The sequence below is a fragment of the Rhinoraja longicauda genome, chromosome 29 (assembly GCF_053455715.1).
Source record: "Rhinoraja longicauda isolate Sanriku21f chromosome 29, sRhiLon1.1, whole genome shotgun sequence".
In the NCBI taxonomy this organism is placed as follows: domain Eukaryota; kingdom Metazoa; phylum Chordata; class Chondrichthyes; order Rajiformes; family Arhynchobatidae; genus Rhinoraja; species Rhinoraja longicauda.
Genome location: NC_135981.1, coordinates 17,619,617 through 17,643,643, shown reverse-complemented (window position 1 = coordinate 17,643,643; position 24,027 = coordinate 17,619,617). Strand labels below are relative to the sequence as shown.

General features: G+C 44.6%; 1 protein-coding gene across 1 annotated transcript in view; it reads left to right on the top strand.

Annotated features, from left to right (window-relative positions):
• Nucleotides 1-24,027, top strand: part of LOC144607565 (all-trans-retinol 13,14-reductase-like) — a 61,755-nt gene that overhangs the window by 18,767 nt on the left and 18,961 nt on the right. The window contains exons 5-9 of the mRNA XM_078424461.1: nucleotides 498-693; nucleotides 4,155-4,352; nucleotides 7,025-7,144; nucleotides 8,606-8,744; nucleotides 13,657-13,766. Coding sequence (XP_078280587.1) covers nucleotides 498-693; nucleotides 4,155-4,352; nucleotides 7,025-7,144; nucleotides 8,606-8,744; nucleotides 13,657-13,766 — 763 coding nt within the window. The remainder of the gene's footprint in view (nucleotides 1-497; nucleotides 694-4,154; nucleotides 4,353-7,024; nucleotides 7,145-8,605; nucleotides 8,745-13,656; nucleotides 13,767-24,027) is intronic.

The window sequence follows — 24,027 nt, the reverse complement described above, 5'->3', positions numbered from 1 at the left end:
CCAACCTGTTCCGCTCTAATTAACAATATAGGAGAATAATTCTATCCAATGACCTGTTCAACGTACATCTAACTGGCGCATGGCTCACAGGAGGGGAAAGAGTGGTATTTTGTTAAATAAATTGCTTCTACATATCGAATATAGACACATAATGTGATCAGCCATGATCACATTGAATGGTGGAGCTGGCTCGAGGGGCCGAATGGCCTACTCCTTCACCTATTTTCCATTGTCTATAACAGCTGGACAGGCAGCATCTCCGAAGAAAAGGAATGGGTGACGTTTCGGGTCGAGACCCTTCTTCAGACTAAGGTATATATCCTTTATAGAGTCATAGAGTGGCACAGTGTGGAAACAGGCCCTTCTGCCCAACTTGCCCATACCGGCCAATATGTCCCACCTGCCTGCGTTTGGTTCATATCCCTCCAAACCTGTCATATCCATTGTTTGGTTCCAAGAAGAGTAAATGGGTTTAATTGCCTCTCTTGATTTTGCAGAAAGCTTCAAAACATGTTCCCCTGATAGCTATCCTGAAAATGATTCCTTTATCGTTGGCCAAATTTCTTATCTACACGGGCATCATCCATTGGATCTCCACAATATTTAAGGATGCAAGCACAAATGTTACTCAGTTTGTTAATAAGCTGACAGAAAACAAAGATCTAAAAGCTGTCTTCAGCTACTTGTTCACCGGTAAGTGGATGATTTTATTTTCCACCTTACTCTTCGTGTCTGCTGTAACTGTAAGATCTCAGATAAGAATAATTTCTCAGTTTATCACATTAGCCGTTTGATGCCTTTCAGGTAGCGCTTCAGTTGACATACTGTATGGCTTTGTAGTTAGTTTTAGACAATAGACAATAGACAATAGGTGCAGGAGTAGGCCATTCAGCCCTTCGAGCCAGCACCGCCATTCAATGCGATCATGGCTGATCACTCTCAATCAGTACCCCGTTCCTGCCTTCTCCCCATACCCCCTCACTCCGCTATCCTTAAGAGCTCTATCCAGCTCTCTCTTGAAAGCATCCAACGAACTGGCCTCCACTGCCTTCTGAGGCAGAGAATTCCACACCTTCACCACTCTCTGACTGAAAAAGTTCTTCCTCATCTCCGTTCTAAATGGCCTACTAATAATTAGATTTAGGAGTGCGCTTACTTCAGAAATCCAAAGCAGAACACATTTTTCTTTTTCTTTCATGGATGTGCACTCACTGCCCCAGATCAACAGCTCTCACCACTCCTAATGCCTTGTTTCACCATCTATGGATATACTGCAGGTACTCACCAAGTCTTATAGAGCTTGGAAATAGGCCCTTCTGTCCAACTCATCCATGCCGACCAATATGCCTCATCTAAGCTAGACCCATTTGATGGTGTCTGGCCCACATTCCTCTTGACCTTTCCTATCCATATATCTGTCCAAAAGCCTTTTAAATGCTGTTATAGTACCTGCCTCAACTACCTCCTCTAGCAACTCTTCTATATACCCACCACCCTTTGAGCAAAAAAAGGTTGCCCCTCAGTTTCCTATTAAATCTTTCCCTTCTCAACTTAAACCTATGTCATCTGTTTTTTTATTCCCTACCCTGGGTAACTAACTGTGCATTCACCCAATCTATTTGTCCTCATCTATATACTAAAACTCTCATTTGTTTGTTTGTTTGTTTGTTTGTTTGTTTGTTCCTGAACTACAGCCAAAATGGTGCACAACAGCACGACAATTTTAGGCCCACCTTACTCAACATCGTCCTTTGGTGCTAATGGAAGAAGTTTCATTGACATCTGTGTTATATTTTTAAAGTTATTCACATTTTAAAATGTAAATCTATCTCCTAGGGAGGGAGGGAGGGGGAGGGAGAGAGGGAGGGGGTGGAGGGCGGGGGTGAGGGAGATGGAAGGAAGGGGGAGGGAGGGGGGGAGGGAGGGAGGGAGGGAGGGAGGGAGGGAGGGGAGGGGAGGGAGGGGGGGGGAGGGAGGGAGGGGGGGGGAGGGGAGGAGGAGAAAGTGCTGCACCAATGCAGGAGGTTGGGCCCAACGGGTCCACTTGGTCTAGTTATTTTATAAATCTCTGTAAGGAAGGTCTTATCATGTAATTATTTCGCAGGTTGCTCACGAGCCCAGTTTTTATTGTCCATCGCTAGTTTCCCTGGAGTTTATCGGCTTGTTTAACCATCTCAGATGGAAGTTAAAATTCAGCCACTTTGATCTTGATTTACAGTCACATTTTAGCCAGATAGATTAGGCATAATTAAATCAGACAAATTTCATGTTTACTATTAACAATGATAAAAAATTAAATTCTAGATTTTAATTTCTTTACATATGGTAATGATTCTGTGGAATTAATTGCCACAGTACGTTGTGGAGGACAAGTCAATAAATATTTTTAAGGCAGACAGATAGAATCTTGATTAGTACGGGTGTCAGGGGTTATGGGGAGAAGGCAGGAGAATGGGGTTGAGAGGGGAAGATAGATCAGCCATGATTGAATAGCAGAGTAAACTTCATGGCCAAATGACATAATTCTACTCCTATCACTTATGAACTTATGAATTTATACATTTCCCACTTCTATGGAATTTGAAGTTAGCGATCCAAGCCAATTGATTGCACAGCTGATAACTCAGCTTTTTGCCACCGTACCTTATCATTATCCTGAGTTGTCCTGTTAAATAATTTCTCCAAAGTTTTTGCCGGTATTTCAGGAAAAAAACCCAAATTTTAACAGCACAGGTTGTTGTACAGCAGTAGAACGCAAAGTGCTGGAATAACTTTGGAAGGGTGGCATGGAGGCGTAGCGGTAGAGTTGCTGCCTTACAGCGGCAGAGATCCGGGTTCGATCTTGACCGCAGGTGCTATTTGTACGGAGTTTGTACGTTCTCCCCGTGACTCGCGTGGGTTTTCTCCAGGATCTCCGGTTTCCTCCCACACTCCAAAGACGTAGGTAAATTGGCTCGGTAAAATTGTAACTTGTCCCTAATGTGTGAAGGAAAGTGTTGGTGTGCGGGGATTGCTGGTCGGCATAGACTCGGTGGGCCTACGGGCCTGTTTCCTCGCTATATGTCTGAACTAAACTAAACCAAACTTAGCGGGCCGAGCAGCATCTGTGGAGGACATGGACTGTCGATGATTTAGGTCAGGCTCTTTTTCAGGCTGATTGTAATGGGCGAGGGAGAGATGGAAAAGAGCTGGAATCTGTACAGCAGATTTTAATTGTAATTGAAAATCTTTATATTACAAGTTATGTTAGTTATCTATTGCATGGAGCAGATTATTGATTGTACAAAAGCATTGAAACAGGTCGCGGTTACTTTAGAAACATATCATGTCTAGGAACTGTGCTGTGTAATGTGAACTAGTGAATGCCAGATTTCCATATGTAACTGCAAATGATTATAATGGCAGACAAAATAACACCATTGTTGAAACATATTTTCCTGAATGTTCATCCCCAGTCTGTTATGAAGTTGCAGCTGCACCTCTATTGCAATTTCCCTTTCACTGAATGTCAAAGAAATTAAATTTCCGAAGAATAACACATGTTTAACATACATAACACACTGTTTTAGATCAGATTAGGTGGGTTTCAAGTTGAGAGTTCCAGATCGGTGCCTTGCGGAGACATTTCTAGATTATAACCAAGTAAAAATGACTAGAGAACTAAAATCAATCAACAAATCTGCACTTATCTTGACTAAAATTCCAGTCAATTCACAATTCTCAGTTTAGTTTAGAGATAAAGCATGGATACAGATCATTCAACCACACTGAGTCCACAACAACCACCAACCACCCGTTCACACGAGTTTTATGTTATCCTAATTCTGCATCAACTCCCTACACATTAGGGGCAATTTACAGAGGCCCAATTAACCTACAAACCCGCACATCTTTGGGATGTAGGAAGAAACTGGACCCAGAGGAAACCCATGTGGTCATAAGGTGAACGTGCAGCACTGGAGATCAGGATCAAAACTGAGTTTCTGATGCTGTGAGGCAGCAGCTCTACCGGCTGTGCCTCTGTTCAATTTTGGAATTCTGTTCTATTTCAGAATGTAAACTGTGCATGTTTGTGGAGCAGTGATTTCAGAAAGAAAGAAGGAAATTATTGCATGGTTTTGCAGACTGTTTAAATGATTGCTTTGCCTCTGCAGGTGTTCCTCCTAAAGACACCAGCTTTGTTATGAATGCACTCCTGGTACATCACTATAAGCGTGGAGCTTGGTATCCCAAAGGAGGTGCCAGCGAGATTGCCTTCCATTGTATCCCAGTTATCCAGAGGACAGGTGGGGATGTTCTTATGCGCGCCCGTGTGCAGCAGATTTTAATTAGCAAAGACGGAAAGGCCTGTGGTGAGTTTAAAGTCAAACCACTTCTTTCCCCCTTCTCTGACTCATCCTCTCCACAACAGAAGAACAACGTAGCCATCAGAAATTTATGTCTATTAATGTCGATTCATCGAAGATAGACACAAAATGCTGAGACAGTGGGACGGGCGGCATGTGTAGGAAAGAATTGCAGATGCTGGTTTCAAACGAAGGTAGACACAATTTGCTGGAGTAACTCAGCGGGACAGGCAGCATGTGTAGGAAAGAACTGCAGATGCTGGTTTAAATTGAAGTTGCTGGAGTAACTCAGTGGGACAGGCGGCATGTGTCGGAAAGAATTGCAGATGCTGGTTTCAAACGAAGGTAGACACAATTGCTGGAGTAACTCAGCGGGACAGGCGGCATGTGTAGGAAAGAACTGCAGATGCTGGTTTAAATCGAAGGTAGACACAAATTGCTGGAGTAACTCAGCGGGACAGGCAGCATCTCTGGATAGAAGGAATGGGAGACGTTTCGAGTGGACACCGTTCTTCAGACTGAGAGTCAGGGGGTGGGAGACACAGAGAAAAGGAAGAGTAAGGTAAGTGTGTGTAAAGTGGAAGTGTACTTCCTTATCTCTGTGTCGCCCTCTCCCTTGACTCTCAGTCCAAAGAAGGGTCTCGACCCGAAACATCACCCATTCCTTCTCTCCAGAGATGCTGCCTGTCCCGCTGAGTTACTCCACCATTTTGTGTCTATCTTCGGTGTAAGTCAGCATCTGCAGTTTCTTACTACACACAAATATTTATTCATCTTTGGGCCACTTCACATAGATGCCAACTTGACAATTCCTTTCACATATCAACGTGACTTGCATTCCATATTCAGACTCAAATGGTCAACATTTCACTCCAACTAGAGACTGATACGAATATTATTCCAGGCAAGGATGCAAACTCTGGCTTTCACTTTCAAAGGCCAATATCTAACCATTTTTATTATTAATGTTACTCGGCCTTGTTTATTTAGACACTTTTAATGCTGAGTAGACGGTCAATTGGCAATATGAATGCCTGAGTGTTCATGGCGCTTTGCACAAGGCTGGTTCAGAGGATTTCGACCTTGAAGGCCGTCAAAAGAGAGGAGAGAGGTGAAATTTATGAGAGGGAAAATAATGAAAAGTTAAACCTTGAAAATGAGCATGTTGAAATGAAAAGAAATTCTGAATGCTCCCGAATTGCCTGGTAAAAGATAGAAAGAGGAAGATTACTGTACAGACTATATTTTTAACATTTTGTACATGGACAGATGATATTGAGAAATTCCTCTTGATGGATAGGGCCCTTGAGTGACAGATTTACAGAGACCACAGCTCAGCATCAAATGAAGAACATCAGATGCTCTAGTGATGAACATTTGAATGCTTCGTCATAAGGAGATTGGGCGTGTAGCTCTCTTAATTTGCAATTATCTTGAAGAAGGCTGTAATTTCCTGCTGAAGTGTAAATTGACATTGTTTGGGGTTTATGGAGCCAAGTTTACATCTTGGGAATCTATAACACCATCAAATGCAAGCCCACTAGCGCACAATCAGTTGTGCGCCAATCATGGACATGGATCTATGTCACCGAATCCACCAGTGATGTTTAAAGCCATAAACATATGGAGAGGGTTGAGCACATGATACACGCTGTTATAATAATGGAGCGTGATAGATTAGACTGTTTAACTCCTACTCCCACTCCAGATGCCTTTCCATTTGAAAGGAGGCATTATTTTACGCAGAGGGGGGAAAGACTGTTTTGTGTTTCGACTCCCCTGCAGCGGATTTAATGTTGCTGAAAGCTGAATTCATCAATCATGAGCAGAACACCATCTTTATGTCTCTCAAATTAACTGCTGAGAGGTTTCAATAAAAGAAAAGACACCAGGTCTCCAAAAATATGGTCCAATGCCAAATAGATTTAGCTGGCAATGCTTTCCACAGACTAGGGAAAACATAAATGAAAAGTGAAACCTTCATCGCAAATTTTCACATCAAATTAAATGGATACAGTGGATAGAATTGCTTTCCCTGAATCCATTCATACCCTGTTAATGGACTCCCGTTTACAATGTGAAGGAAAATAACTGCAGATGCTGGTTCAAATTGGATGTAGACACAAAATGCTGGAGTAGCTCAGCGGGTCAGGCAGCATCTCAGGAGAGAAGGAATGGGCGACGTTTCGGGTCGAGGCCCTTCTTCAGACTGAAGAAGGGTCTCAACCCGAAACGCCACCCATCCCTTCTCCCCTGAGATGCATTTTGTGTCTACCCGTTTACAATGTTGTCAGTTTGACAATGGGTCCTGACCCTGAAATGTCGTCTGTCCATTTGCCTCCATGGATGCTACCTGACCCATTGAGTTCCTCCAGCACTTTGTGTGTTACAACGTTGGAAGGTCAGGTGTTTCAAATGTCTCAGGAAATCCCCATGCCAATGTATTCTCATGCACCCCACATACCAACAGACTTACAAAGTCTTTGTGTTCTTGCCAACAAGATTACTGCATGACTAATTTTGGTCAAGAATTTAAGTTGTACAAGGTTGAAAGTTGCAGTTCTCAGTTCAGTTGGCCTCGGCAGCCCTCTGAGATTTAATTGTACGAGAAGTGAAATGAACTGCTTTAATATTATTTTGACTCTAATTCGGTTTACTGTCAACATATATCATTGTAGGTGTGACTGTCAAAAAAGGCCACGAAAAAATAAATATTTATGCTCCCTCGGTGATCTCTAATGCTGGAATTTACAACACTTATGAATGTCTTTTACCAAAGGAAATCCAAGCCAAACCAGGTAAGGGGACGATCTGCTTTACTGCACTGTGGCCAACAGATCTTAGTGCATCAGCTTCAATTTTCTTTAACTGGAACATCTATACAATTTAGCTCTCCAGCACATGTTTGATAAACAGCTGATCTTAGTAGATTTGTTATTAAAAGCAAAAGCCTCTTTATACATTCTCGTAACCCCATTGACAGGTTATTAATGAAGACTGCAACAGATTCCTTGGAGTGACGGAGACTAAAGGATGATCATGTAAAAGTGTATAAAAATCATGAGGGGAATCGATAAGATAAATGCCCAGTCTTTTCCACAGGGTAGAGGAGTCAAGAACCAATGGATATAGATATGAGGTGAGAGGGGAAAGATTTAATGGGAATCTGAATGGCAACGTTTTCACTCAGTGGGTGATATGTCTATGGAATGAGCTGCCAGTAGTGGTAGTTGAGGCATATACAATAATCTATATACTGAAACTCTCGTTTGTTTGTTTGTTTGTTTGTTTGTTCCTGAACTACAGCCAAAACGGTACATGATTGCGTGACAATTTTAGGCCCACCTTACTCACCGTCATCCCTTTTGTGCTATTTGAAGAAGTTTCATTGAAATTGGTGTTATATTTTTTAAGTTATTCACAATTTAAAGTTTAAATCTATCTCCTAGGGAGGGAGGGGGGAGGGAGGGAGTGGGGGGAGGGAGGGGGGGAAGGAAGGAAGGGGGAGGGAGGAGGGGAGGAAGGGGGGGAAGAGGGGGGTTGAGGGGGATGGAGTGGGGGGGAGGGAAAGGGGAGGGGGAGGGGAATGGGAGGGAGTGGAAGGAGGGGATGGAGGGAGGGGGAAGGGGGAGGGGGAGGGAGGGGTATGGGGGGGGCGGGAGGGAGGGGGGAGTGGAGGGAGGGGGAGGGGGGAAGAGGGGAGGGGGGAGTGGGGGGGAGAGGGGAAGGGGGAGTGGGAGAGGAGAGGGTGCTGCACCAATGCAGGAGAGGTTTGGGCCCAACGGGTCCACTTGGTCTAGTAACATTTAAAAGACACTTGGACGGGTGCATGGATAGGAAAGGTTTAGAGGTATATAGCAGTCTCCACTCAAGAAACTCCAGGCCATGGATACTATCATCATATCATATCATATCATCATATATATACAGCCGGAAACAGGCCTTTTCGGCCCTCCAAGTCCGTGCCGCCCAGTGATCCCCGTACATTAACACTATCCTACACCCACTAGGGACAATTTTTACATTTTACCCAGCCAATTAACCTACATACCTGTACGTCTTTGGAGTGTGGGAGGAAACCGAAGATCTCGGAGAAAACCCACGCAGGTCACGGGGAGAACGTACAAACTCCTTACAGTGCAGCACCCGTAGTCAGGATTGAACCTGAGTCTCCGGCGCTACATTCGCTGTAAAGCAGCAACTCTACCGCTGCGCTACTGTGCCGCCCATGATTGGTGATCTTATTTCTTCCTATGCAGACATTCAGTCACAGCTTAGCATGGTGCGTCATAGCATGGGGTCCTTCCTTGTGTTCGTTGGTCTCAAAGGTACAAAAGAAGAGTTAGGGCTGAGAGCAACCAATTATTGGATTTATGAAAACAACAACTTGGATGAGCTGTAAGTCACTGCAATATTCATCCACATCTGTCCTACTGCCAGTAATTGAGCAATGGGCAAGGATGAGGGGAAGTGATGGTGGGGGCGTTCTAGTCATTCTGTCATTCTGATCAGTTTAGTTTAGTTTAGTTTAGAGATACAGTGTGGAAACAGGCCCTTCGGCCCACCGAGTCCACACCGACCAGCGATTCCTGTACACTAGTACTATCCTACACATCAGGGACAACTTACAATTTTTTTAATCAAATCCAAATTAACCTACAAACCTGTACGTGTTTGTAGTGTGGGAGGAAACCGAAGCACCCGGAGAAAACTCACACGGTCACGGGGAGAATCTACAAACTCCTGACAGACGGCACCCACAGTCAGGATCGAACCCGGGTCTCCGGCGCTGTAAGGCAGCAACTCTACCACTGTGCAGCCCTTATACGCAAAGCTAATCAGCGACCAAATACATCATTCCGCAGTTTCCCAATAGTTATGGTGAGACATAGTCGTGGTGAAACGTCACCCATTCCCTCTCCTAGATGCTGTCTGACCTGCTGAGTTACTCCAGCATTTTGTGATACCTATGGTGAGACAATGGTTAGGGTCTACATTTCATTGGAAATTAAGGGCAGTGCGGGAGAAAAGTATATTGTGGCCAATCTAGATTTTATTGAATTAACAAATTGTTTCCGGTATTTTAATTATTGTAAGTGTATTTTGCATTTAAACTTTTAAAAAAACTTGATATGCTTTTCAAACTCTCTGTGATGGTATTATCACTTAGTTAACTTGGAGTTACAGGGGTGGCAGGCTGTCGGAGTGAAAGGGCATAGCTTCAAGGTGCGTGCGGCAGGTCTTTTTACACAGAGAGTGGTGGGGCCTGTAACTCGCTGCCAGAAACGCTGCCATTTTAGATAGGCAGCTCTAGCAACTACGCCACTGGGCTGCCCCTCAGTTCGTTTCCCTCCACCACCATGGATGTACTCATCCTTCCATTGAACATCTCCTTCAAATCAACTCACCTTCCCCACATTGAAGGAGTAGCTTTGGGAACTTGTGGGACCCAAGCTATGTGCAAATTGGAGGCACAGCACCTCATATTCTGCTTGGGCAGCTCACAACCCAGCGGCAGGATTTAGAATCTCTCTAACTTCAAGTAACCCTTGCAGCCCCACTCTCTTGGTGCCTCCCCCACCCTAGTCCTCGTACTAGTTTCACTGTCGTTCTGCTTAGTTTCACACTCATTATCACCTTCCCTCATCCAAAGAATAGACCATTGTGAGCTCAACCTTTCCTTGATCATCGTTGCTGGCTTTGTATTGTTCTTTTGCGTATCTTTCATTCAGTTGTTCTGTACCTTTCATATCTCCCCTGACTCAATCTGAAGAAGGGCCTCCATCCGAAACGTTACCTATTCCTTTTCTCCAGAGATGCTGCCTGACCCGCTGAGTTACACCAGCTTTTTGTGTCTATCTCAGTATTAACCAGTGTCTGCAGTTCCTTCCTGCACATTATGGCTGTGTACCTGTGGGTACTGTGGAACAATCCTTGTCTCAGGCCTAGTCAGGCCCCATTCCTCTGCTCACCACAGATGCTCACTGACATGCTGAGCATTTCTGGCATTCCCTGTTTTTGTTTCAGATTTGCAGCATCTGCTGCATCCTTCATCGGCAAAAGTGTGATCATGTGTCAGTCTTTTAACTGTTCACCTTGTAAGTTAGCGGAACTGCCTTTCCTGAAGTCACAAACATTGGCAAAGCTATGATGAAAACTAGTAACTTTGGTGAATTTCTTTGGAGCTTCTTCCCTACAGCCATCAGGCTATTAAACACTGAAGCTCTGAACTACATAGACTTGGAGGCATTGGTTTTGTCTTTTTGCATTATTTATTTGTTTGTTTTTATGTGTATGTACATGTGCATGTGGGTCTATGTGTGTCTATATATAAATATATATATATATATGTGTGTGCGTATGTATGTGTGTGTATATATATGTGTGTGAGTGTGTCTATATAGATGTGTGTGTGTGTATATTTATAAGTGTGTGTGTGTGTGTGTGTGTGTGTATGTGTGCATATATATGTGTGTGTGTATGTGTCTATAGAAATGTATGTGTATATGCTGTATATATGTGTGTGTGCATATATGTGTGTATATGTATGTGTGTATAAATGTATGTGTGTGTGTGTATATATATATATATATATATGTGTGTGTGTGTGTTCTCCTTCAACCTCATCTATTGTATCATCCAAGTACCCAGGTGAGACAGAGGTTCACCTGCACCTCCTCCAACCTCATCTATTGCATCCGCTACTCTAGATGTCAACTTCTTTACATCGGCGAAACCAAACGCAGGCTCGGTGATCGTTTCGCTTAACACCTTCGCTCAGTCCGCCTTAACCAACCTGATCTCCCGGTGGCTGAGCACTTCAACTCCCCCTCCCACTCCCAGTCTGATCTTTCTGTCATGGGCCTCCTCCAGTGCCATCGTTTCGCTCAACACCTTCGCTCAGTCCGCCTTAACCAACCTGATCTCCCGGTGGCTGAGCACTTCAACTCCCCCTCCCACTCCCAGTCTGATCTTTCTGTCATGGGCCTCCTCCAGTGCCATAGTGAGGCCCACCGGAAATTAGAGGAACAGCACCTCATATTTTGCTTGGGCAGCTTGCAGCCCAGAGGTATGAACATTGACTTCTCCAACTTTAGTTAGTTCCTCTGTCCCTCTCTTCCCCTCCCCCTTCCCAGTTCTCCCTCTACCTGTACTCCAGCATTTTGTGAATAAATACCTTCGTTTTGTACCAGCATCTGCAGTTATTTTCTTACACAATATGTGTATATATATATATATATATATTCTTACACAATATGTGTATATATATATATATATATATATGTGTATGTGTGCATATATATATATATATGTATATATGTATATAAACATAGCACAAAAAGTAAGGAAATTTGTGTTTGGTAGATTATTTCTTTGTTGTAACAATGCTTCTTGGCAATAAATCTTATACCGTTGGAAAGCCTGTTTATTTCCCTTTTAAATGGTGCCACATTTGTAAGGAAAATGCATTTGTGGGATGAGCAGCAGAGCTGAGTATGTGGGTTGCGCCCATGAAAAATCTGCCAAATCTTCTCTGCCAATGCCAAACAGCTTATTCTGCCATTGACTCTTGTTCGGTGTTGTTTGGTGGATTGGATGATTGAAGTCTGAAGAAACAAGACATATTGGCAATTTAACAATTTATTCATTTAATAAACAGGAGCCTCAGTAGCGTGTGGAAGAACCATACACAGCCACAACAGCCTGGCACCTCCTCCTCATGCTGGTCACCAGCCTGGTCACACACTGTTGTGGGATGGCATCCCATTCTTCAACCAGCATTTGTCGCAAGTCAGCCAACGTGGTTGTGTTGGTCACTCTGGCACGAACAGCACACCCAAGCTGATCCCACAAGTGTTCAATGGGGTTGAGGTCAGGACTGCTGGCAGGCCATTCCATCCTCTCCACTCCCAAATTCTGGAGGTAGTCTCTGAGAAACCCTGCTCTGTGGGGGCGAGCATTGTCATCTTGGAGGATAGAGTTCGGTCCCAGACTGTGGAGATATGGGATTGCCACTGGTTGCAGAATCACATCTCGATATCTCTCTGCATTGAGATTGCCTCCAATGATGACAAGCCTCGTTTTTCCAGTGAGGGAGATGCCGCCCCACACCATCACACTGTCTCCACCAAAAGATGTTACTCTATCGGTGCAGCAATCAGCATAGCGTTCTCCGCGTCTTCTCCACACTTTGACCCTATGATCCAACTGCCGTAGGCAGAATCTGGACTCATCCCTGAACATAACGTTCCTCCACATGTTCAGGTTCCAGTGCACGTGTTGCCAACACCAGCGCAAACGGGCCTGATGGTGAAGGGCAGTCATGGCAGGCCTCCTGGCAGCCCTATGAGACCGGAGATTGGCTGCCTGCAGTCTGTTCCGAATTGTCTGGGCAGAGAGCCGTCGGCCATATCGTCCTGCAAACCTTGACTGCAAATCTGTAGAAGACAGCCTACGGTTCCTAAGTGCTGACAGGGTGAGGAAACGGTCTTCTTCGGGTGTCGTCTTCTTGGGACGCCCACTTCGCGGCCTGTCTCTGACATCCCCCGTTATATGGAACTTGGCCTTCACTTTGGAGATGGTACTAGGGCTCACTCCAAATAATGCCTCAACTTGGTTTTGCGGAACACCAGCTTGAAGTTGCCCTATCGCACGGGCCCTATCCAGATCAGTCAAACGTGGCATGTCGATTCTTGGAGCAGACACCTACTGACCACTGTAGCAGGGCCCATGCTCACAGATGCTGCCAATCAGGTGCCAATCAGGCACCTGATTGTCAGCACCTGGGGGTACCAGAAGCTCAAAACAAGAGTCAATAGCACCAGCAGAATAAGCTGTTTGACATTGGCAGAGAAGATTTGGCAAATTTTTCATGGGCGCAACCCATATACTCAGCTCTGCTGCTCATCCCACAAATGCATGTTCCTTACAAATGTGGCACCATTTAAAAGGGAAATAAACAGGCTTTCCAACGGTATAAGATTTATTGCCAAGAAGCATTGTTACAACAAAGAAATAATCTACCAAACACAAATTCCCTTACTTTTTGTGCTATGTTTTATATGTATATATGTATATATGTATATATGTATATATGTGTATATATATGTATATATATGTATATATGTGTATATATATGTGTATATATTCATAGACTGAATTAATTTTTTCTCATTAATTATATTGTTTATAGTGTACTATGTTTACATAATCTGTTGTGCTGCTGCAAGTAAGAATTTCGTTGTTCTATCTGGGACATATGACATTAAAACAGTCTTGACTAAAAGTTTCAATTCTTTCACTGTTTCAGAATGTGTCACACCATTTCTGCAAGTAAGGAGGAGTTTGTCAAAACCATTCCGATGTTATTTATCACTTTTCCATCAGCCAAGGATATCACCTGGAACGAACGATACCCAGGTAATTACCATCGAAGTGTGCTGAAGAAGACGTGCAGACAAACCGGGCAAGGGATCCTTGAAATAATTATTAAGCATTCAACAGACATGTTCATGTTTGTGTCCGACTCACTTTTTCAGTCAAATTTAAATTCCTGTACATTTCTATATTGCGAATAGATATCTGGTCTCCCAGTGCGTCTAGTCTGCCTCAGTGTAATCTACTGGGCTTACACTCTTGTACTTGGGCATGATTGCGCTTATGTATAATAAGATTTTCCTGAATTGTGTGCAAAAAATAATCTCCCAGCGCTTAGGTATATGTGACAGTGGAGTACCATGACACCATTGGATGGAGACGCAAGGAAATGCGGATGATGAACTCTTGAGTTCTGGAAGATCGCAGGAATCTGGAAGAAAGTGCTGGAAGAACTCAGCGGGTTTGGCAACATCTGTGGGGGAATGGACAGATGATGGTTTGGGCCAGGACCCAACTTCAGTCCCTTCTTCTAGTCGAGACCCTTCTTCATTCCCTCCACGGATGCTGCCTGGCCTACTGAGTTCCTCTGGCACTTTGTGCTTTGCTGCTTTGCTCTAGTATCCCAGAACATAAAGACTCACTTTATATGGTTTATACCATTTTTATTGGCTATATTTAGGCTGCAGTAACCTTATGATTGCACAATATTGAAGGAAGCTTTTGTACACACACAAAGGTTTTATTCTAATTACGAACTGATTTGCCCTTTCTCCTTATTCATGGCCTCTTGCTGGAGAAGGGATGCACTGGTCCAGCAGTGATGTATTTAATCACACAATATCTCCTTTTTGACTCATAAAGCTTCAGAAAAAAAAGCTCAATCTAAAGTCTGAATCTATTGTGTAGTTTGTTTAATGATCAAACCAAGTCCTTGACAATAATTTGAAGACTTATTGTCTTCCAATTGGTCTTGCCATGTTCTGTGGGACACTTTGAATACCGACGTCAGGTTATCCCTTGCCTCTGGTTGTCTCTCGGATCCACCCTACACATTAATTCCCTCCCACACTACCTTCCAAGGCTATCTAAAACAATACCCTTCCATTGCCACTTGAAAGAAAGATGACCTTGACAACAAGAAACTTGCTGTCCAGATTCAGATTCACCTCCAGATTCAGGGACAGTTCCCAGCTGTATAATTCAACTGAACCATCCTACCAATAATTCAAGAGCAGTCCTGAATCACTATGTACCTCATTGGAGACCCTCGGACTATCTTTGATCGGACTTTACTGGCTTTATCTTGCACTAAATGTTATTCACAATATTGCCTTCATCCTGTATCTGTATACTGTGGATGACTCAATTGTTATCACATATAGTCTTTCCGCTGACTGGTTAGCACGCAACAAAAGTTTTTCATGGTACACGTGACAATAAACTAAACACAACTCCAAATCGCACACCATTCCTACCATGAAATAAATTGCTGTTCTTCATTGCTGCAAGAATAAATCTTGAACACCCCACCCTGTGATAGTAAGGGGTCCATCATCATCAAAAGTTTAGTTTAGTTTAGAGATACAGAGTGGAAACAAGCCCTTCAGCCCAATGTGTCTGCAGCGACCAGCGATTCCCCACATTAACACTACCCTACACACACTGGGGACAATTTACAATTTATACCAAGCCAATTAATCTACAAACCTGTACGTCTTTGGAGTGCGGGAGGAAACCGAAGATCTCGGAGAAAACTGCGCAGGTCACGGGGAGTACGTTCAAACTCCATACAGACAGCGCCCGTAGTCAGGATCGAACCCGGGTCTCTGGTGCTGTAAGGCAGCAACTCTACTACTGCGCCACCGTGCCACCCAAAAGTGTTTCAAAGTTTGAAGAAGCCAATTCATCACCACCTTTTCTAGGACAATCGTGAATAGACGATACCAGCCTTGCCAGCAATATCCATATCCTATAAAAAAAAGGAATAAATAAAAGAAAATTAAGAAAAAAATCTCCAGAAACCCAGGGAACAAATCAGATCATTAATTATTTCTTAGCCTGCTGCTGATATAAAGCACCCCTTAGATTCAGAGTTATTAGGATTACCACTCACTATAGGATCTCAAAGCCTGCATTTATAGACAATAGACAATAGACAATAGACAATAGGTGCAGGAGTAGGCCATTCAGCCCTTCGAGCCAGCACCGCCATTCAATGCGATCATGGCTGATCACTCTCAATCAGGATTTACATAATTAAAATTTCAGCAGCCTTTTCTTCGAAAGGTAATAAATCTGTGTATATTCGTCCCATTGAGACCAACATTGAAAAAAAGGAGCGGGGAAGGCTGTTTGGCTCTTTGAGCCTGTTCCACCATTCATGTCTTATCCTTTATCTCGACACCATATCCCCACAGCAAAACACAAAGTGCCAGAGGAACTCAGAGGGTCAGGCAGCATCTATGGAGGGGATGGATAGACTACGTTTCAGGTCAGATCCCTTCTTCAGGCTAAAATCTCAAGTCTTAGAGCAGTCTGACAAAGGGCAGTGAACGAAACATCATCTGTCAATTCCCTCCACAGATACTGCCTGACCCGTTGAGTTCTTCCAGCACTCAGATTTTAGCTCAAGATTCTAGCATCTGCAGTTTCTTGAGTCACTATATTCCCACGGTCTCTTCTAACTCCTTGATGTTCTTTCATCTCAATGTCTTTCTTAAACTAATTTAGTGACCTGGCGCCCACTGCCTTCTGCTGTCAAGAATTCCACAGGTTTCACATGATTAACCTCCTAACTTGAGACTGTGGCCTCTGGTCCTAGACCTGTCCTTGCAGGGGAACCATCAAACCCTGTCAGAACTGTGCACGTTTCAATCAGATATCCTCACAATCTTCAACAATCTAACGAATCTTAGCTCAGTCAACCTAATCTCCCCTCATCTGACTGTCAATAGACAATAGACAATAGACAATAGGTGCAGGAGTAGGCCATTCTGCCCTTCGAGCCAGCACCACTATTCAATGTGATCATGGCTGATCATTCTCAATCAGTACCCCGTTCCTGCCCTCTCCCCATACCCCTTGACTCTGTTATCTTTAAGAGCTCTATCTAACTCTCTCTTGAATGCATTCAGAGAATTGGCCTCCACTGCCTTCTGAGGCAGAGAATTCCACAGATTTACAACTCTCTGAGTGAAAAAGTTTTTCCTCATCTCTGTTCTAAATGGCCTACCCCTTACTCTTAAACTGTGGCCCCTGGTTCAGGACTCCCCCAACATTGGAAACATGTTTCCTGCCTCAAGCGTGTCCAATCCCTTAATAATCTTATATGTTCTTACGTGTCCTGCCACTTCCCTGCACCCCTTTCTCCCCACCTATTCATCAGTCTGAAGAAAGGTCCCGACCTGAAACATCGTCTGTTCATTTCTCTCCACAGATGCTGCCTGACCGGCTGAGTTCCTCGGCACTTTGTGTTTTTTGCTAATGAGCAACTATTGTATTGTGTTCACTCTTCCCCTGAAGGACTTCACACAACGGGATCATTCCTGTTCATTGCACACAACTCCTGCTCATTGCACGGCATCCAATCTAAGATAGTCTGCTGACGAGTTGGCTTCTCAATTGACCGGTGTGAAATGAAAACATTGTAGCGACACTCCAGGTATTTTTCCCAATTTTGTTTTGCCCAGTCCACCCATGATTGCCATAGTACGTAATATTATCTTTGTTCGATGCACTCCCATTCAATGTTTGGAACCCCATGGGCATTTCCCACTAATGGTTACTGCCTCTGGCTGCTTCTAAGCTCTGGGTCTGCCCTAGTCGTACATTTTAATTTTCCAAGTCTGTTTCCTTGCTCACCGTTGCACTGATTTCATCCATTGCAAGCACGTTCCCCCTATTTCCTTTTCCTTTAATCCTGGTCTTCCTGAATATCAACTCTCCTTGGATATTCAACTCCCAACCTTATCCACGAGACTTGTGCCCTTGCATTATAATTATGTCATATCCATATTTACATGTCTGGGGCTGCTAATTTGTCGATTCCATTACAAAGGTGCCGTGTTGAAGCCACAACATTTGTAATAAAATAAAGGCGTACATACACCGATCAGCCAAAACATTATGACCTGATGAGCCAAAACGTTATGATCACCTGCCTAAAAAACTGTTGGTCCTCCGTGTGCAGCCCCATACGCAGCAGGGTGCGATGCACTGTGTATTGTGACACATTCCTCCAGTGACCACCATTCAAATTTTCCGTGACTTGTGCCACAGTAGACCTTCTGTCGGTTCGGACCAGATGGGACAGCCTTCGTTGCCCTCGAGCATCAATGAGCCTTGGGCGCCCAACACCCTGTCGCTGGTTTGTGGTTTGTTGCTCCTCGGACCACTGTCGGTAGGTACTCACCACTGCTGACCGGGAGCACCCCACAAGCCTTGCCATTTCAGAGATGCTCTGACCCTGTCGTCTGGCCATAACAATTTGGCCCTTGTCAAAGTCGCTCAGGTCTTTACTCCTGCCCATTTCTCCTGCATCCAACGCATCAACTTCAAGAACTGACTGTTCACTTGCTGCCTAATATATCCCACCCCTTGACAGGTGCCATTGTAACAAGATAATCAATGTTATTCACTTCACCTGTCAGTGGTCATAATGTTTTGGCAGATCGGTGCAGATGTCAACACATTTCAATTCAATGATTCAATGATACTTATTGTTACATGCACCTAGGTGCAGTGAAATGGTCTGTTTTACATACAACCTGGTAAGATCAAACAGCAGACCTCATCTGGGCAGTACACGTGTTGCCACATTTTGGCGCCGACAAAGTTACAAAAGTAACCTCCCCCCCACCCCACACCCCCTCCCCCCCCCCCACCCCACACCCCCTCCCCCCCCCCCCACCAGATTGATAATAATTACCAATGGTGACTAATTTTTTTTTAACATTATTAGACATCTTTTTAAATGTACAATGGGACTATTTGTCTTGCTATCATCCTTCCCTTTATATTTTGACTCGACCAAGTTCTAAAGGCGAGTGTATGTTACATGAGACACGTTTTCAAGGAAAAGGGACTTCCTCACATTGTGAGGAAGCCGACACCAGCGCAAACGGGCCTGACGGTGAAGGGCAGTCATGGCAGGCCTCCTGGCAGCCCTATGAGACCGGAGATTGGCTGCCTGCAGTCTGTTCCGAATTGTCTGGGCAGAGAGCCGTCAGCCATATCGTCCTGCAAACCTTGACTGTAAATCTGTAGAAGACAGCCTACGGTTCCTAAGTGCTGACAGGGTGAGGAAACGGTCTTCTTCGGGTGTCGTCTTCTTGGGACGCCCACTTCGCGGCCTGTCTCTGACATCCCCCGTTATATGGAACTTGGCCTTCACTTTGGAGATGGTACTAGGGCTCACTCCAAATAATGCCGCAACTTGGTTTTGCGGAACACCAGCTTGAAGTTGCCCTATCGCACGGGCCCTATCCAGATCAGTCAAACGTGGCATGTCGATTCTTGGAGCAGACACCTACTGACCACTGTAGCAGGGCCCATGCTCACAGATGCTGCCAATCAGGTGCCAATCAGGCACCTGATTGTCAGCACCTGGGGGTACCAGAAGCTCAAAACAAGAGTCAATAGCAACAGCAGAATAAGCTGTTTGACATTGGCAGAGACGATTTGGCACATTTTTCATGGGCGCAACCCATATACTCAGCTCTGCTGCTCATCCCACAAATGCATGTTCCTTACAAATGTAAGAAAGTGCTGGAAACAATACCCTTCCATTGCCACTTGAAAGAAAGATGACCTTGACAACAAGAAACTTGCTGTCCAGATTCAGATTCACCTCCAGATTCAGGGACAGTTCCCAGCTGTATAATTCAAGAGCAGTCCTGAATCACTATGTACCTCATTGGAGACCCTCGGACTATCTTTGATCGGACTTTACTGGCTTTATCTTGCACTAAATGTTATTCACAATATTGCCTTCATCCTGTATCTGTATACTGTGGATGACTCAATTGTTATCACATATAGTCTTTCCGCTGACTGGTTAGCACGCAACAAAAGTTTTTCATGGTACACGTGACAATAAACTAAACACAACTCCAAATCGCACACCATTCCTACCATGAAATAAATTGTTGTTCTTCATTGCTGCAAGAATAAATCTTGAACACCCCACCCTGTGATAGTAAGGGGTCCATCATCATCAAAAGTTTAGTTTAGTTTAGAGATACAGAGTGGAAACAGGTCCTTCAGCCCAATGTGTCTGCAGCGACCAGCGATTCCCCACATTAACACTACCCTACACACACTGGGGACAATTTACAATTTATACCAAGCCAATTAATCTACAAACCTGTACGTCTTTGGAGTGCGGGAGGAAACCGAAGATCTCGGAGAAAACTGCGCAGGTCACGGGGAGAACGTACAAACTCCGTACAGACAGCGCCCGTAGTCAGGATCGAACCCGGGTCTCTGGTGCTGTAAGGCAGCAACTCTACTACTGCGCCACCGTGCCACCCAAAAGTGTTTCAAAGTTTGAAGAAGCCAATTCATCACCACCTTTTCTAGGACAATCGTGAATAGACGATACCAGCCTTGCCAGCAATATCCATATCCTAAAAAAAAAGGAATAAATAAAAGAAAATTAAGAAGGGCACAGAATTTTTTTTCCAGAAACCCAGGGAACAAATCAGATCATTAATTATTTCTTAGCCTGCTGCTGATATAAAGCACCCCTTAGATTCAGAGTTATTAGGATTACCACTCACTATAGGATCTCAAAGCCTGCATTTATAGACAATAGACAATAGACAATAGACAATAGGTGCAGGAGTAGGCCATTCAGCCCTTCGAGCCAGCACCGCCATTCAATGCGATCATGGCTGATCACTCTCAATCAGGATTTACATAATTAAAATTTCAGCAGCCTTTTCTTCGAAAGGTAATAAATCTGTGTATATTCGTCCCATTGAGACAAACATTGAAAAATAAGAGCGGGGAAGGCTGTTTGGCTCTTTGAGCCTGTTCCACCATTCATGTCTTATCCTTTATCTCGACACCACATCCCCACAACAAAACACAAAGTGCCAGAGGAACTCAGAGGGTCAGGCAGCATCTATGGAGGGGATGGATAGACTACGTTTCAGGTCAGATCCCTTCTTCAGGCGAAAATCTCAAGTCTTAGAGCAGTCTGACAAAGGGCAGTGAACGAAACGTCATCTGTCAATTCCCTCCACAGATACTGCCTGACCCGTTGAATTCTTCCAGCACTCAGATTTTAGCTCAAGATTCTAGCATCTGCAGTTTCTTGAGTCACTATATTCCCACAGTCTCTTCTAACTCCTTGATGTTCTTTCATCTCAATGTCTTTCTTAAACTAATTTAGTGACCTGGCGCCCACTGCCTTCTGCTGTCAAGAATTCCACAGGTTTCACATGATTAACCTCCTAACTTGAGACTGTGGCCTCTGGTCCTAGACCTGTCCTTGCAGGGGAACCATCAAACCCTGTCAGAACTGTGCACGTTTCAATCAGATATCCTCACAATCTTCAACAATCTAACGAATCTTAGCTCAGTCAACCTAATCTCCCCTCATCTGACTGTCAATAGACAATAGACAATAGGTGCAGGAGTAGGCCATTCTGCCCTTCGAGCCAGCACCACTATTCAATGTGATCATGGCTGATCATTCTCAATCAGTACCCCGTTCCTGCCCTCTCCCCATACCCCTTGACTCTGTTATCTTTAAGAGCTCTATCTAACTCTCTCTTGAATGCATTCAGAGAATTGGCCTCCACTGCCTTCTGAGGCAGAGAATTCCACAGATTTACAACTCTCTGAGTGAAAAAGTTTTTCCTCATCTCTGTTCTAAATGGCCTACCCCTTACTCTTAAACTGTGGCCCCTGGTTCAGGACTCCCCCAACATTGGAAACATGTTTCCTGCCTCAAGCGTGTCCAGTCCCTTAATAATCTTATATGTTCTTACGTGTCCCGCCACTTCCCCGCACCCCTTTCTCCCCACCTATTCATCAGTCTGAAGAAAGGTCCCGACCTGAAACATCGTCTGTCCATTTCTCTCCACAGATGCTGCCTGACCGGCTGAGTTCCTCGGCACTTTGTGTTTTTTGCTAATGAGCAACTATTGTATTGTGTTCACTCTTCCCCTGAAGGACTTCACACAACGGGATCATTCCTGTTCATTGCACACAACTCCTGCTCATTGCACGGCATCCAATCTAAGATAGTCTGCTGACGAGTTGGCTTCTCAATTGACCGGTGTGAAATGAAAACATTGTAGCGACACTCCAGGTATTTTTCCCAATTTTGTTTTGCCCAGTCCACCCATGATTGCCATAGTACGTAATATTATCTTTGTTCGATGCACTCCCATTCAATGTTTGGAACCCCATGGGCATTTCCCACTAATGGTTACTGCCTCTGGCTGCTTCTAAGCTCTGGGTCTGCACTGGTCGTACATTTTAATTTTCCAAGTCTGTTTCCTTGCTCACCGTTGCACTGATTTCATCCATTGCAAGCACGTTCCCCCTATTTCCTTTTCCTTTAATCCTGGTCTTCCTGAATATCAACTCTCCTTGGATATTCAACTCCCAACCTTATCCACGAGACTTGTGCCCTTGCATTATAATTATGTCATATCCATATTTACACGTCTGGGGCTGCTAATTTGTCGATTCCATTACAAAGGTGCCGTGTTGAAGCCACAACATTTGTAATAAAATAAAGGCGTACATACACCGATCAGCCAAAACATTATGACCTGATGAGCCAAAACGTTATGATCACCTGCCTAAAAAACTGTTGGTCCTCCGTGTGCAGCCCCATACGCAGCAGGGTGCGATGCACTGTGTATTGTGACACATTCCTCCAGTGACCACCATTCAAATTTTCCGTGACTTGTGCCACAGTAGACCTTCTGTCGGTTCGGACCAGATGGGACAGCCTTCGTTGCCCTCGAGCATCAATGAGCCTTGGGCGCCCAACACCCTGTTGCTGGTTTGTGGTTTGTTGCTCCTCGGACCACTGTCGGTAGGTACTCACCACTGCTGACCGGGAGCACCCCACAAGCCTTGCCATTTCAGAGATGCTCTGACCCTGTCGTCTGGCCATAACAATTTGGCCCTTGTCAAAGTCGCTCAGGTCTTTACTCCTGCCCATTTCTCCTGCATCCAACGCATCAACTTCAAGAACTGACTGTTCACTTGCTGCCTAATATATCCCACCCCTTGACAGGTGCCATTGTAACAAGATAATCAATGTTATTCACTTCACCTGTCAGTGGTCATAATGTTTTGGCAGATCGGTGCAGATGTCAACACATTTCAATTCAATGATTCAATGATACTTATTGTTACATGCACCTAGGTGCAGTGAAATGGTCTGTTTTACATACAACCTGGTAAGATCAAACAGCAGACCTCATCTGGGCAGTACACGTGTTGCCACATTTTGGCGCCGACAAAGTTACAAAAGTAACCTCCCCCCCACCCCACACCCCCTCCCCCCCCCCACCCCACACCCCCTCCCCCCCCCCCCACCAGATTGATAATAATTACCAATGGTGACTAATTTTTTTTTAACATTATTAGACATCTTTTTAAATGTACAATGGGACTATTTGTCTTGCTATCATCCTTCCCTTTATATTTTGACTCGACCAAGTTCTAAAGGCGAGTGTATGTTACATGAGACACGTTTTCAAGGAAAAGGGACTTCCTCACATTGTGAGGAAGCCGACACCAGCGCAAACGGGCCTGACGGTGAAGGGCAGTCATGGCAGGCCTCCTGGCAGCCCTATGAGACCGGAGATTGGCTGCCTGCAGTCTGTTCCGAATTGTCTGGGCAGAGAGCCGTCAGCCATATCGTCCTGCAAACCTTGACTGCAAATCTGTAGAAGACAGCCTACGGTTCCTAAGTGCTGACAGGGTGAGGAAACGGTCTTCTTCGGGTGTCGTCTTCTTGGGACGCCCACTTCGCGGCCTGTCTCTGACATCCCCCGTTATATGGAACTTGGCCTTCACTTTGGAGATGGTACTAGGGCTCACTCCAAATAATGCCGCAACTTGGTTTTGCGGAACACCAGCTTGAAGTTGCCCTATCGCACGGGCCCTATCCAGATCAGTCAAACGTGGCATGTCGATTCTTGGAGCAGACACCTACTGACCACTGTAGCAGGGCCCATGCTCACAGATGCTGCCAATCAGGTGCCAATCAGGCACCTGATTGTCAGCACCTGGGGGTACCAGAAGCTCAAAACAAGAGTCAATAGCAACA